A 16,181-nucleotide genomic window follows, 5' to 3' on the forward strand; every position below is an offset into this window, starting at 1 on the left:
ACACCAAGGTCCTCAGCGCCATTTGAAATAGTCATGCTAAAAATATTTTAGCTTTCTCAATTCCGTACTTTCTTCATTTTTGTAGGAACACAATTTGTGAGCCACAATTGGGTCTCTTTATAGGATCTCCATAGTGCAAATCAGAAAGAAACTAGGATTTTATTGTTATATTGAACTACTGTTTGGTATGGGGCACTGGATTGGTTATAAAACAGCTGCTAGGATAAAGCCCCTCTAAAGGTATATTTTATTTGAACAATTCTATCAAGACTGCCCTAAATTCAAAGAAATATTGAAGACCATGGATTGTTTGAAAGGACTGGTTTTTCAGGGCATAAGAACATGTTCTGAATGACTCATTCAGAACTCATAACACAGAATTCATGCTGGCTTTTTCTTTGTGTTTTAAACATACAGGCTCAGTTTTCTCACATCGGAGCCTCTCTTCATGCTAGAACTGCTTACGTCTACAGAGTCCCTGAAGAAGCAAAAATCCTTTTCCTAGCTTTAAACATAGCATATGGAGTTCTTCCTCAGCTCCTGGCCTATCGCTGTCTCTACAAACCAGAGTTCTTCATAAAAGCAAAAGCAGATGAAAAAGTTGAATGAAAACGTGATACCATGTTGCTCTTCTCTTAGACTCCTCCTGACTTGTTATCCCGGAACTGATGTTTGTCCCATTCCGCTCCCTTCCCACGCAGGACACTTGAGAACATATAAACTAGTGTTCTGCACTGTGTATGTGAGCTACCCACGGGATTATGTGGGTAAATTGTCTTTTTTTTTTCTGAGGGAAAGCTGAAGTTGTTGAGAAACAGTTTGCTTCAAGAAATATATTCAGGATGTTTTGTGAATTAACTTGACCATCTAGCTCAATACTGTTTGCACATATTAAGTATCAGTGTGAAAAATTACATTTTAGCTATGACAACAGTGAACATCAACACAAAATTATTCAAAAGTGAATATGGTTTATAAGTATTAAAATTCAAAATAGTAAATAGAGACTGAAGAAATATTTTTTGCATATAAGATGTATATGATTCATTATCAACATCGATATAAAAGGCAAATGATCAGAGCATTTTAAAATGTTATTTGAAAAATGTTTTCCCAAGGAAAGTATATTTACCTCTGTCTTAAAAACAGCTTTTACTAAATTTTTTTTTTTTCCCCTGAAGCTGGAAACGGGGAGAGACAGTCAGACAGACTCCCGCATGCGCCCGACTGGGATCCACCCAGCATGCCCACCAGGGGGCGTCGCTCTGTTGCGACCAGAGCCACTCTAGCGCCTGGGGCAGAGGCCAAGGAGCCATCCCCAGCGCCCGGGCCATCTTTGCTCCAATGGAGCCTCAGCTGCGGGAGGGGAAGAGAGAGACAGAGAGGAAGGAGAGGGGGAGGGGTGGAGAAGCAGATGGGCGCTTCTCCTGTGTGCCCTGGCCGGGAATCGAACCCGGGACTTCTGCACGCCAGGCCGACGCTCTACCACTGAGCCAACCGGCCAGGGCCACTAAAATTTTTTTTTTTTAAATAGCTAAGGAGGGATTGATAACTATCATTATCCTAAATGGAATACTTGTTTTACTGGTGACTAAGAGATATTTCTATTGTATTTCTGTGTATATTTTTAATAAAATTATTTTTGACCTTTTATGATGACAAATTTTATTATATTTGAAACATTTCCCCCCAGAAAGTTTGGTAGTTTATTTTAAAACCTGTCATTTGTATGTTCCAATTCAAAATGTCACCTACATTCTCCTTATGTTTTAGTGTCAGCAATGAAGAGGGTTTTGATGAATTAAATTTTATTTAATTTTAAATTAAAATACTCAAAATTAAAGGCCCTTAAAGGAAAAAAAACTGGGTGTCATTCCTACTATCTTTTGTGTGTGTGTGTGTGTGTGACAGAGACAGAGAGAGAGAGAGCACGAGAGAGAGAGAGACAAATAGGGACAGACAGGAAGGGAGAGAGATGAGAAGCATCAATTCTTCATTGCGACACCTTAACTGTTCACTGATTGCTTTCTCATATGTGCCTTGACGGGGGGGGGGGGGGGGGGGGGGGCGGCGGCTAGAGCAGAGTGATTGACCCCTTGCTCAAGTCAGTGGTGACCTTTGGGCTCAAGCCAGCAACCATGGGGTTTTGAACTTGAGTCCTCTGCATCCCAGTCGAATACTCTATCCACTGTGCCACCGCCTGGTTAGGCTCATCCCTAGTTATCTTTTAATGAACTTTTCACATCTAGGATTGTTGAGTGGCAACAGCATAATAAAGAAAAGTCAGTGTTTGCCAAATGAAAGGAACCAGAGACACCGCCAGCCCACGAGCCCGGGAGCGGGGGAACTGGTACCCTCATACCAGCGGCTGCCATCACTGTCACTCTCACTAACGGCCCTAGACATTTAGGGCTTCTCACATTTTGTCTTCATTATTCATTAGCTCCTTACCAAAATAAGAAAACTAAAAGAAAATGGGGTCCGGATCAATACACAGGTAACATCAGCATCTGAACTTAGGGCCCACTGCGTGGAAAGTACCTACGACGTATAAGCAACCACAGAGCTGTTCCTAACCCGCCCCACAGTTTACAAAAAACTCCTAAAACCCAGCAAGTGTTTAAAAAGAAAAAGAAAACCCTCACCTGGACTGGATTCTATTGTTGACTTGCTGTTAACAAATTTTGCTTTAATATATGAATTACATTAATACCTCACATTACATATATGAAGCCAAGTTACACTAACTGAGTTGTTTACAACCTCAAATCTTACTCCCCAGTACACATTCCAATAAATTTATTCTGTAAAAACAATACATTTTTGTTTTTAATTTTTTTTACAGTAAACTTTTCAACTACAAACCTCGAGTACGCGAAATATGTTCCAAGGACAAGCATAACAGGATTGAGAAAACCCAAACTGACTAAATGTGTTCTCACAATATAAGCTGGCATAAAAATAAATAAAATTCTCTAGTATCACAATAGCAACAAGAATGTACACAGAAGAATGGCCTGTGAGTGGACGGTAACTATTCTAATTCTAGTTCGGAAAGAAAACAAGTTTATTTTAAAAGTCTCTACTTAAAAGTTAATGCTCTGTCTGGTTTCCCATAGGGCTACGGCTGACTTCCGGCTGTGAAAGGTAAAGGCCCCGCCCGGAGTGATGTGTTCAGACTGTGTTGGCAGTGGGAAAAATAAACTTGCCTTTATTTTGGAGTTAACACAAAGAGACTCACTGACTTCACATAGAGAAACTGAGTTTGTGTACATAACAACAGGGTTTCGAGAAGTATAAGCTGTCAACGGGCTATATCTAATACAGAATAGATCATTTACAATATGATTAAAACTTTACACATGGCCTCAACAGCGAAGAACAGTCTAATTTCGTCTTCAATATGCCAACATTGTATATCTAGGAATTGGTTCCTGGGTTCTGTCACAGAGAAGAAATATGCATCATGGTGAGTGGTCATTTTTTTTAAAAAAATGCAAATTTATATATTAACTGAGTGTTTGGTGGTGTGGAGTCAAGGCAGGAGCAGTGAGAACACGACCGCCTTGATCAAAGGATCCTAGACATGTGTAAGTTTGTGCAAAAGTCTTGATAATCCTTAGTGGTTAAGGGCAACTTCATGCAACCAAATAACAGAAAATGAAATCAATAACCTTAAAAAAGGGTAAAATGTCTTTTTTTTCCCCGTTCTCTAAACACAAACAGAGAGGAATGTGGATAATGTACATACAAACTGGGATTCTGTCAATGACAACAGGGACCATGTTGGTTCATATCAAATCCAAGAGTGTCAGACAACCAAATGCACGACCATTTGTGGTCTCTCTGAATATGCGGCGTTTGTTCCGGTGGTTAGGTCTGCAAAAGAAAGAAAAGAAACCTTCAGGTGACTGAGATGTCAACAACAGAAGCGATCACACCTATAAGCACGCCACTGGGCCTCTTGCGATTTTCACCAGCTGGCAGCCCTGACCACTCAGCAAGAACAGCCTGAGGTTCTGCTTTATACCCATCGGTGCAAAATGCCAAAGGATCTATTGTGGGAATTCTAGTGTCTTATTAAAAAAAAAGGAAAACCAAACAATGAACTTTGCTTACTGCCTGGCAGCCCTAAGTGCATGGTGCAGGCTCTAGGACATGAATGCAGTGGGGAAACTGAGGCAGTCCATCTCTATGAGGACAGTGATGCCACAAAGAGCAGGAAGCTGTTTAAAACTTGAAAACAATTTGGCATGTATGCACATCGTTCTGTATAATATTTACAACTCAATTACTGTGATATATGGCTTGTAGAAACACTAGGGTTGACAAAATCAAGACGGACAAAAAGGAAGGAAGCCTAGCTGTCTTTCAGAGTTTAGATGGCATCTGTGTGACAAACATAGAATGTTTCCACTTCCTAAAAGAATGTTTCCATGTGGGTCTCACTTTAAGCTACATCTCTCCATAGGAATCCTATTTTTATTTTCTTCATCATTAACCCAAATACATTCAAGCTCCTAGTAATGCTCTCATGGGATGAGTGAAGGAGGGAACTCAGGCCCCAAATGTTTTCCTGAAACAGCCTGCCTCAGCCCTTCCCTCCTCTAAGCAGGTGAGTGCATTTATGAGCACATACAGCTCACTCAGCGTGTCCTCACACATAGACCCAGTACCAGACTGACCTGTCTGCACCCGAATGACTCCAGAGCCTCCAGAGAGGAGAAGCTGCTAAACCTACCATCCCCTCAAGTGGCAGACATACACTTCACTTCTCAGCTCTACCAAAATGAGAAAACTAATCTTAAAAACAAACAAAAAATCACATTTAAAATCTCTAAACTTGCAAAATTCAGTGCCTGGTGACCCCGATTAACCAATGAAAGCACTAGATATAAGATTATAATCCCAGCCTGACCAGGCGATGGCGCAGTGGAGAGTATCAGACTGGGACGTGGAGGACCCAGGTTCGAAGCTCCAAGGTTGCTGGCTTAAGGCAGGATCACAGACATAACCCCACGGTAGCTGGCTTTAGCAAAGAAACACTCACTCTGCTGTAGTCCCCCAGTCGAGGCACATATGATAAAGCAATCAATGAACAACTAAGGAGACTAAGGAGCCGCAACAAATACAGTGTTTCCGTAAAGTCATGGTGCACTTTTGACCAGTCACAGGAAAGCAACAAAAGGCAATAGAAATGTGAAATCTGCACCAAATCAAAGGAAAACTCTCCCAGTTTCATACCTATTCAGTGTAGTTCAATGTGGGCTCACGCACAGATTTTTTAGGGCTCCTTAGGTAGCTATCCCGTATAGCCTCTACAGACTCCTCACTGATAGCCTACCAGAACGGGGTTTCTCCACCAGAACTGCTGGTTTCCTTCAACTACTTATCCCACTGAGTAATGTTATTCCTTTGTGGTGGTGCTTCGTTATAAACGCGCCAATATTCACATTGCACTTTGGTCACAGATTCGAATTTAGCGAGTCACAGAACACACTGAACTTTCCTCTGTACCGTCCACATCTCCACTGGCATGGTTGTTGGCTGCTCCACTGTATACACGATGTTACGTCATCATCCGCACATGCTGCCACATCATCCTCCAGAAACTGGAAGGGTTTTCCTTTTATTTGGTGCAGATTTCACATTTCTATCGTCTTTTGTTGCTTTCCTGTGACCGGTCAAAAGTGCACCATGACTTTACGGACACACTGTAATTGATGCTTCTCATCTCTCTCCCATCCTGCCTGTCTGACCCTCTCTGTCTCTGTCACCAAAGGAAATAAAAATAAATTAAGGTGCTGTCAAATGCGTGCTTATAAAAGCAAATTATAAATCATTTATTTATTTAACTTCTCATACCATAAATTCTGCTTGCATCTGTGCATCAAAAAAATTATGGTATGTTCTGGCCATGGCGTTCTCAGGGTTTGCAAGACAGGAAGTCTCCTCCAACTGAGCAGCCGGAAGTGCTTCCTCCTGCATGGCTCCCTCCCTGTATGGGACAATGACTGGTCACTCCAGTCAGATCCTCCTGAGGCTTCTGTTGCTGGCGGTTAAGTCGAAGCACACCCAGGACACAGGAAGCAGAAGTTATGACACAGTACAAGTCATAGGATCTTTCATGGTTCACCATTTTCACTTGGAAAAAAAAATGATGATAAAACTATGGTTATTGGCCCTGGCCGGTTGGCTCAGTAGTAGAGCATCGGCCTGGTGTGTAGAAGTCCCGGGTTCGATTCCCGGACAGGGCACACAGGAGAAGTGCCCATCTGCTTCTCCACCCCTCCCCCTCTCCTTCCTCTCTGTCTCTCTCTTCCCCTCCTGCAGCCAAGGCTCCATTGGAGCAAAGATGGCCCGGGCGCTGGGGATGGCCCCTTGGCCTCTGCCCCAGGCGCTAGAGTGGCTCTGGTCGCAACAGAGTGACATCCCGGAGGGGCAGAGCATCGCCCCCTGGTGGGCAGAGCGTCGCCCCCTGGTGGGCGTGCCGGGTGGATCCCGGTCGGGCGCATGCGGGAGTCTGTTTCTCCCGGTTTCTAGCTTCAGAAAAATACAAAAAAACCCCAAAAAACTATGGTTATTAAGACTCAGGTATCTGACACTTTGTCAGATATAAATGAAATGAGCCTATTACTTCAAGGAAAGCAATTGGCAGTATTTGTTGCCAATGAGAAATTTTTAGTTTCTAAGTGAAAATCAGAACTCTGAAAAACTTAAATCCTCCATGATTAACAATTTCCCAACAGATTTTTCTGACAAGATAGGGAGTGATATAAAAAATGTGGTTAAAATTATTTTATAATAAAATGGGTATATTTATAGTAAAATATTTGGAAGACATGGTTAATTCAGGGAATCAATATTTTCCAAATGGGTAAAGGCTATTCGAAGTGCCAGACAGTCCAACAGAATTCCACATTGCAACTTACCCTGGAGAAACTACCACTTATAGAGTTGGTGTAATATCAAAGTATGTCTCCACAGTGATCTACAGAGACTATTAAAATACTTGCATCTCCCTTTTCCAACTAACATCTACGTGAGGCCAGGTTTTCTTCAAGTAATTCAACCAAAACAACACACTGCAACCGACCAAATACAGAAGCAGACAGGGAAACCCTGATGCTTCCTATTAAACCAGGCATTAAAGAGATTGTCTCAAAAATTCTTTTTGGAAAATGCAGTTACTTTTTATAAACGTGTTATTTATGTTAAGTAATGGGTTTATTATTATTTTTTTTTATTTTTTCTTTCTTTCTTTCTTTCTTTTTTTGTATTTTCTGAAGTTGGAAACGGGGAGGCAGACAGACTCCCGCATGCGCCCGACCAGGATCTACCCGGCATGCTCACCAGGGGGTGATGCTCTGCCCATCTGGGGCATTGCTCTGTTGCAACCAGAGCCATTCTAGTGCCTGAGGCAGAGGCCATAGAGCCATCCTCAGCGCCCGGGCCAACTCTGCGCCAATGGAGCTTTGGCTGCAGGAGGGGAAGAGAGAGACAGAGAGGAAGGAGAGGGGGAGGGGTGGAGAAGCAGATGGGTGCTTCTCCTATGTGCCCTGGCCGGGAATCGAAGCCAAGACTCCTGCACGCCAGGCCGACGCTCTACCACTGAGCCAACCGGCCAGGGCTTTATTATTATTTTTAAATGAATTGATAAATATCTTTAAGATTTAATTTCTAAATATTTAAGGAAATACTAATAGCTATACCAAAAGCTCTTTGGGGCCCTCAATAACTTTTGAAATTATTACAGGGATCCTGAGACCAAAGAGTTTGAATAAGTAACAATGAGAAACCAAGCTGGAGAGAGAAACTGGGGCTGGAGTGTCAAGACTGAAACACGGTGGGGGGTGTACTGTGGACTTGGTCTCAACGGCAATGGGAGACATGAGGATGCTGCGCTGACAGAGAACACCAGGCCCACAGTCAGAAGAACAAAGGCAGGGCTACTGTTTAGTGGTTACAGCGAACACAGCACTGTGTCTGTCCTCCTGACAGTGAGTCTATCCTCTCTCTTCCCAAGGCTGGGGGACAGCCTTGTGATTTAGGAACTTGACTCCAGCTCCAGGGCTGGGCAGAACCCAACTGGTCCAAGCCAGTTCTAACCACAAACCAGTGGTTATTTCAGGAGTGGGCAGTTTTCTGACATGGTTCGCCATGACCCCTGCCTCCTGGTATCATACCCTGTGTCATCCCTTCCCCTTGAGGGTGGGTGGACCCTGTGACTTGTTTCTTTTTTCTTTTTTTTTTTTTTTTTTTTAATACAGGGACAGAGAGAGAGAGTCAGAGAGAGGGATAGATAGGGACAGACAGACAGGAATGGAGAGAGATGAGAAGCATCAATCATAAGTTTTTCGTTGTGACACCTTAGTTGTTCATTGATTGCTTTCATATGTGCCTTGACCGGGGGCCTTCAGCAGACCGAGTAACTCCCCGCTGGAACCAGCAACCTTGGGTCCAAGCTAGTGAGCTTTTTGCTCAAGCCAGATGAGCCCGCGCTCAAGCCGGCGACCTCAGGGTTTTGAACCTGGGTCCTTCCACATCCCAGTCTGACGCTCCATCCACTGCGCCACCACCTGGTCAGGCTGTGACTTGTTTCTAATGAACACAATGAGGCAAACGCAATGAGATGTCACTTCCGAGGTTAGATTACAGAAGACAAGACAGACCCCTGTCTTGCCAGCATACTCTCGCTGGTACTTTGTGCTGCTCCGATGAAGCCAGATACCCTGCTGGAGGTGCCCATGGAAGGACTCACATGGCAAGGCACCAAGTGAGGCTTCTGGCCAAAAGTTAGTGAGGAATGGGGCCTCAGTCTGACAACTGTGAGAAACCAAACCCTGCCAAGAACTTGAATGAGCTTGGAAGAGGACTACCCCTGAGCCTCAAAGTGATCTGAGCTCCTGTTGACACCTTAACTGTAGCTTTGGAGACACTCAGAGACAGAAAACTCAATAAGTGACACCTGTCCGGATTCCTGATCCATAGAAAATGCTAGATAATAATAATAATAAGAAGAACAAAATTGAAAAATATATTATTTAAGCTAATGCTAGTCATGGGCTAAAATTTTGAAAATTAAAGAAAATAATAAATGTAACACCAGTGGTCATCAATGGGGAGGAAGAGGATGGGATGAACATGTATATTAGATATAAATCATTGTTATGTTTTAGTTTTGGTGTTGAGTGGTAGTATCACTGATATTCTTGGGAATACTATGTTTATTTCTTTATATTATACATATATTTCTGTAACAAATATATTACTAAAAGCAGGTTAAAAATGGACCCTAGGCTCTTACTAGCTGTGTGATCCTGGGCCAATGCTTTCAGCCTCAGTTTCCCCAGCTCCAGAACAGGGACAACCCTGCGCCCACCCCCTGGGGGTGTGAGGACTCATAGCAGTGCTCGCCGGAACAGGCGGTGTGGATCCTGGTAAAAATGTGAGCCCGCGCTACTCAGACCACCACTGTTGCTACTTCTAGTAGGACTATTTTCTGAGGTGCTTTCAAGATATTCAAGTACAAATGATTCCATTAACAGGAAAATGAATCCGCGCAGGAGACAGAGGGGGATGTCATCAGTGACAGCACAGAGGGGATGAGATGGGGACAGGGGAAGCTTTCAGGGTACAAGTGCACCACGACAGGCTGCAGAGAGAGGCTCCGGAAGGAGACAGCAGGACCTGGGAGGTGGAGTAGACTGGCCACCTGGAGGCCAAGTCAGGAGGAGAAAGGGGTCAATGGCGCGGGATGCTGCAGAGGAAATGAGAAGACCCGGGAGACACTGGAGGCGGCACTGAGAGGGTCCCCAGGGACCTGTGTAAAAGCAGTGCCAGTGAAATGGCTGCAGGAGAAGCAGAAATGTGGTGGGGGGAAGGCATGAACAGGAGGTGAGGAGGTGGACATGAAGAGAGAACTCTTTTAAACCTTTTTTTTTAATACAGAGACAGAGAGTCAGAGAGAGGTATAGACAGAGACGGAGAGATGAGAAGCATCAATCATTAGTTTTTCGTTGCGCATTGCGACACCTTAGTTGTTCATTGATTGCTCTCATATGTGCCTTGACCGCGGGCCTTTCAGCAGACCGAGTAACCCCTCGTTTGAGCCAGCGACTTTGGTTCCAAGCTAGTGAGCTTTGCTCAAACCAGATGAGCCCGCGCTCAAGCTGGCGACCTCATGGTCTCAAACCTGGGTCCTTGGCATCCCAGTCCGACGCTCTATCCACTGCACCACCGCCTGGTCAGGCAAGAACTCTTAAGACATTCAGAGTCAAAGGGAAAAGTGAGAAGGGGATAAGAAGTGGAAGGGAGGCATCCCTGAGGTTAACAGAGACCTGACACAGTCTGTGGGCCCAGGGGAAGAAGCTTGTGGGAAGAAGGCAAGGGACAACTGGCAGGGCGGGGCCCTGGAGGACAAGGAGGAGATGGTACTGGGGACCCTGACTCAGGTGCCAATCAGTGCTTCTCACACTTCAGCGTGCACACAAATGACCTGGGACATAGTTCAAACACAGCTGCTGCCACGGCAGGTTTGGGGCTGGGCCTCTGATCGTGCCTTTCTAACAGCTCCCGAGTGAGGCTGATGCTGCCTGTCCACAGACCATGCAGGAGCAGTGCAGTGAGCCCTCCACCTCCTGCTCCTCCGTCCCGGGAAGTGCAGCTAGAAACGAACTCAGCAGTGCTGGGATGGAGCGGTGGGAGTTCCGGCTGTGTGCGGACTAGAGCTCTCTGGGAGGGAGGCAGTGGGCAGAACCAAAGGAAATCAAATGTGTCAGGTCCCGGAGCCTGCAGTGAGGCTACAGGCAAAGGTAATGGCACAGGACTCTCTAGTGGAGAGGGGTCCAGAAAAAAAATGATAGGCAGGGGACAGGGCAGAGCTGGGCTGGATGAGAGGAACACGGACATCTGGACCTACCAACCTGGGAGCACCTTCGAAAACTGATGGAGGACAGAGCTGAGAGGTCAACGGGACTGACAAAAACAGGCAAGGACTCAGCTGACAGCAGAATTCAACAGACTAGTAATACATTTCAAGGGTTATTTTTTTAAATGATTCACTACTGTTCAATCAGACTCATGGAAAATGACCAGGGGCAAAACTTACCATCACTAACACTTTCATAAGAGGGTTCTTGCCTGTGGCTTTGAAGTTAACAGGCTAACAAAAGTTAACAAGACTCCTTCAGAGACTCCAGAAGGAACTGACCTTGGTGACATTCTCATTTTAGACATCTTAATTTCTTTAATTGTGAGTGAATACATTTCTGTTATGTCATCCCTAGAAAACTAATACAATTGGGAAAACTTAAAAAAAAAAAAGTTACCAATACTCATTGTGGACAAGTTTTCTTCTTGATCCTTTAAATGTCAACATTCACATACTGTTTGAATATTTCAATATTTCAAGTCCCCATGGGCACATTAAATCACAACTGCTTCCAGGAAAGAAGCAGTACAAAACACTCAACTTCAAACATACTATTTGTTTGTAACGAAAGAAATGCAACTGTCACAGTTTTAAGTGGCATTTCATAATTTCAACATTTCAACCTTACTTTCACAGGCTCTCAGGTTGCTCAAAAGTTAGTTTAAAAAAGAATAAACTATCCACAGAGTTTCACCCTGATAAGCAGGTGCAGCTCCCACCTGGCTCTCTTGTGTGCAGGTCCTAAGCCCCTGATCCCTTGTTTAGGAACTGTCAGTGGATAGCTATTATCAGGCTGGGAACATTCTCCATTTCCTAAGACAATGTTACTAACGCTGAGGTATGGATCCTGACTGAAGCAAGTATCTTCTGAATGAATATGAGACAAGAAAAGCGCCCGCATCTCCTTACCCCTTCGCTGGTTTTCTGCAAGTCTGAAGTTGTGTTTCTTGTGTCATTGCCGGCATCTCCACCCTCTGAGCTGCTTTTGTTTTCCTCTTCTTTGCAGTCCTTGTCATCTTCATCTCCTGGGGATTTCCGGGATTGTTTAGAGGATTTCTAAATGTTTAGATAAGTTAAAAATTACAGTCAAACACAGAAACCCAAACACACAAGTATAAGAAATGCAGAAAGAGCCGACCTAGCTGCAACATGCAGGGTGCCAGACTGGGCTAGTGACCTTGGACCTGTCATTTCACCTCATAGGGCCTCAGTTTAAGCAGCTGGAAAGGAAGTAGAGGTGGACTAGATGACTGTTTTGAAAGTTCTGTTCCAGCAGTGAGAGGTTAAAAGTAGACAATAGGGAATCATATACCCAGAACACTGTCAATGATTAAATATAACAGGTCGGACGCCACCCGAGGAATGCCACAGAGCTGGAAGGCTCCCTAAGGTCAGCGTGTCCTGCTTCTTTTTACAGCAGAAACTGAGGTCCAGAGAAGCGAGGTGAATTGTCCACCATAACATGTGGATACTCATGCTGGGGCACCTTCTGGAGCTGTCTGGGTGACGGTACACATGGAAATATCTCGACAAAACTTTTACATCACTGTGTGATATAAAATAGTTAATTTTTAAAATTATGGATAGTCATATAAGAACCCAAGGCCGGCCCTGGCCGGCTGGCTCAGCGGTAGAGCGTCGGCCTGGTGTGCGGGGGACCCGGGTTCGATTCCCGGCCAGGGCACATAGGAGAAGCGCCCATTTGCTTCTCCACCCCCCCCCCCCCGCCTTCCTCTCTGTCTCTCTCTTCCCCTCCCGCAGCCAAGGCTCCATTGGAGCAAAGATGGCCCGGGCGCTGGGGATGGCTCCTTGGCCTCTGCCCCAGGCGCTAGAGTGGCTCTGGTTGCGGCAGAGCGATGCCCCGGAGGGGCAGAGCATCGCGCCTGGTGGGCGTGCCGGGTGGATCCCGGTCGGGCGCACGCGGGAGTCTGTCTGACTGTCTCTCCCCGTTTCCAGCTTCAGGAAAAAAAAAAAAAAAAAAAAGAACCCAAGGCCATTCTGGTGAACTAGCGCTTCTGTTTCTTATCATCTTGCATTTGAAATCAAGATGGACTCTGGGGAAGAAAAAAATACGGTGACAGTTCACAGCCAGAGCTGCTTTGCTGAACAGCATCAAAACGACTGAAGGCTAGTCTCACTGGACACACCTTCAAGAAAGTAAGCTGTAGCATTTTACTATCATTTCCTCTTTGAGAAATTTTAAGAGTCCTTTTTAAAAATTTTTATTTACTGATTTTTTTTAAGGTGAGGAGGAAAGTATAGTGAGATAGACTCCCGCATACGCTTGAACCAGGATCCACCTGGCAACCTCGTCTGGGGCTGATGCTCAGCCCGACCAAGCCATTGGCTGCGAGATAGGAAGAGAGAGAAGCAGATGGTCACTTCTCCTGTGTGCTATGACCAGGGAATTGAACCTGGGATATCCATATGCCAGGCCGATGCTCTATCCACTGAACCACTGGCCAGGGCTTTTTTATTTATTGATTTTAAAGAGGGAGAAAAACATCAGTTTACTGTTCTATTTATTTATGCATTCATCGGTTGATTCTTGTATTGCTTTAACAAGGAATCAAACCTGCACACTACCTTGGTGTATTGGGTTGACTTCATAATCAACTGAGCTACCCAGCCAGGGCAAATTGGTTTTTTAAAGATTTTATTTAGAGAGGGGAGAGAGAAAGAGAAGGAGTGGAAAACATCAACTCGTAGTAGTTGCTTTCTATATGTGCCTTGACTAGGCAAGCCCACTGTTTCGAACTGGTGACCTCAGCGTTCCAGGTCGATGTTTTATCCACTGCACCACCACAGGCCAAGCCAGACAAGGGCAATTTTAAGAATCTTTAAGCACATGGCAAATAAGGGCTAAGGCAAAAGTGGTTTAGCCAACTCACTTTTGGTCTTCCAGAAATGAATTAGTAAATGGGAGCTTCCTTGGAAAATCAATATTTTAAAATGCAACTTTCAGAGAGAAAACATCTGCTGGCAATGTGATAGAATACATAACTACACTGCTTTGCATCTTTACTCAACTGAAACTACCAACCCAGTCCAAAACGTCTGTTTAAAGTGAGATCATTTTGGCCTTGGCTGATTGGCTCAGTGGTAGAGCATCGGCCCAGAATGTGAATGTCCTGGGTTTAATTCCCAGTCAAGGCACACAGAAGTGTCCATCTGCTTCTCCACCCTTCCCCCCTCACTTCTCTCTCTTCTCCCCTCCTGCAGCCATGGCTCGATTGGAGTAAATTGATCCCGGGCACTTAAGATGGCTCCATGGCCTCTGCCTCAGGTGCTAAAAATGGCTCCAGTTGTAAAGAAAGAAGAGCCCCAGATGGGCAGAGCATCGCCCCCTAGTGGGCTTGCCGGGTGGATCCCAGTTGTGGCACACACAGGAGTCTATCTCTGCCTCCCCTGCCCTCATTAAATTAAAAAAAAAAAAAAGATCAATTTTACTTTTTACATGAAGGGATTTAATAATTCCAAGGTACTGAGTGTCTAGAGTAAGGGTTAGGATCAAGTATGACAATACAAAAGTGGAATACTTTTTGTTCCCCTAGGAAATAGGGTATGATTACTGAAACATAGCAACTGCTTTATACAGTAATTCTAAAATAATAGTCTTGACCTACAGTTCCTCTAGATCAGTGGTAGTCAACCTGGTCCCTACCGCCCACTAGTGGGCATTCGAGCTTTCATGGTGGGCAGTAGCGGAGCAACCAAAGTATAAATAAAAAGATAGATTTAACTATAGTAAGCTGTTTTATAAAGATTTATTCTGCCAAATTTAGCAAAAATCTGACATAAAGTACTTGGTAAGTAATTATTATATGCTTTAACTTGCTGTAACTCTACTTTATAAATTTTATAAAGTAAAGTTACTTCCCTACTTTATAAATCACCATTACTGTGGAACTGGTGGGCAGTTAGAAAATTTTACTACTAACAGAGATTCAAAAGTGGGTGGTAGGTATAAAAAGGTTGACTACCCCTGTTCTAGATAATAATGTACAACTCCCTAAAATTCATGGTGTTTACAAAGGCTACTTATGAGTAACCCTATGAGTGATTTACAGGTATTATAACTGGGTAGACACAGATCAGAATCAAGACAGTAAGAAATCTAGCTGTAGGCCCTGGCTGGTTGACTTAGTGATAAGGCATTGACCTGGCATGTGGATGTTCCGGGTTTGATTTCCGGTCAGGGCACACAGGAGAAGTTACCATCTGCGTCTCTACTGCCCCCCTTTCCTTTCTTTCTCTTTCTCTCTTCCCCTCCCTCAGCCATGGCTAGACTGGTTCAAGTGCATCGGCCCCAGGAGCTGAGAATAGCTTCACGAAACCTCCACTTCAGGAGTGAAAAATAGCTTGGTTGCCAGCATGGCCCCAGATGGGCTGAGCATCTATCCTGGATGGGGGTTGCTGGATGGATCCTAGTCAGGTAACATGCAGTAGTCTGTCTCTTTGCCTCCCCTCCTCTCACTTGGAAAAGAAAAAAAGAAATCTGGCTGCCATGCTGTTTGGTAACCTTGCCAAGCTCTTACCAGGCATATTCATTGCAGTTCTGGAATTTGGGGAAAGGACCCTTCATCTGTTTCATCCGTGTGGTCTTGATTTGGTTGTGTGTCTAGTTGTTATCTCTGTCTTAGCATCATCATAAATTTAATTTGTTGTGAAGCCCTCTGAACAGCCCTACTGTAAACAGTAACTAATTTACATGCAAATAATTTTGATCTATGACTTTTCAGTCTCTGTTAAGGCTCAAATATGAATCATCAGTATACTTACTGCTAAAATATATATATATATATATATAAAACCTCCCTCAAATCTGCCTGTGCTATTGCTTTTCATTCTGATTACTGACTGAACTTTGTTTTTTTCACAGAAAGATGGAATTAGGTGGGACCTTTATGCTTATCTAGCTGGGATGCAGTAAAAAAGTTTGCCAATCACTGATTTTTAGTGGCAAAGAAAAATTATTCGACTTTAAGAAATAGGTGTAAACCGATGTATGAGCCCCAGTACTTCTGATCTTCATAAGAAACAATGAAATTTAAAAGCCATATAAGCACATTACTAAATGCCTAAGCCACCTAGGATAATTTAGGGTGGCACAACATATGACACACACTCAGCAGGTAATCATAAATTCAGTAAGATCAATTCTATTGGGTAGTTAAGTGAAGTCCAAAAATCTAAAATAAATTCAGCTTAAAAAATAACTGGAGGCCCTGGCTAGTTGGCTCTGTAG

General features: G+C 44.1%; 2 protein-coding genes across 2 annotated transcripts in view; one reads left to right on the forward strand and one right to left on the reverse strand.

The window, feature by feature from the left end:
* TM6SF1 (transmembrane 6 superfamily member 1) overlaps window positions 1–1,409 on the forward strand; it is a 28,360-nt gene extending 26,951 nt beyond the window's left edge. The window contains exon 10 of the mRNA XM_066355709.1: window positions 418–1,409. Within this exon, the coding sequence (XP_066211806.1) occupies window positions 418–609 (192 nt within the window). The 3' untranslated portion in view covers window positions 610–1,409. The remainder of the gene's footprint in view (window positions 1–417) is intronic.
* Window positions 1,410–1,545: 136 nt separating this feature from the next.
* The window catches only part of HDGFL3 (HDGF like 3), a 46,437-nt gene continuing 31,801 nt past the window's right edge, over window positions 1,546–16,181 (reverse strand). Inside the window, exons 5-6 of the mRNA XM_066355710.1 lie at window positions 11,843–11,989; window positions 1,546–3,879 (exon numbers count right to left, since the gene is read on the reverse strand). Of these exons, the coding sequence (XP_066211807.1) occupies window positions 3,874–3,879; window positions 11,843–11,989 (153 nt within the window). The 3' untranslated portion in view covers window positions 1,546–3,873. The remainder of the gene's footprint in view (window positions 3,880–11,842; window positions 11,990–16,181) is intronic.

Source organism: Saccopteryx leptura, chromosome 13 (genome assembly GCF_036850995.1).
Source record: "Saccopteryx leptura isolate mSacLep1 chromosome 13, mSacLep1_pri_phased_curated, whole genome shotgun sequence".
NCBI lineage: Eukaryota > Metazoa > Chordata > Mammalia > Chiroptera > Emballonuridae > Saccopteryx > Saccopteryx leptura.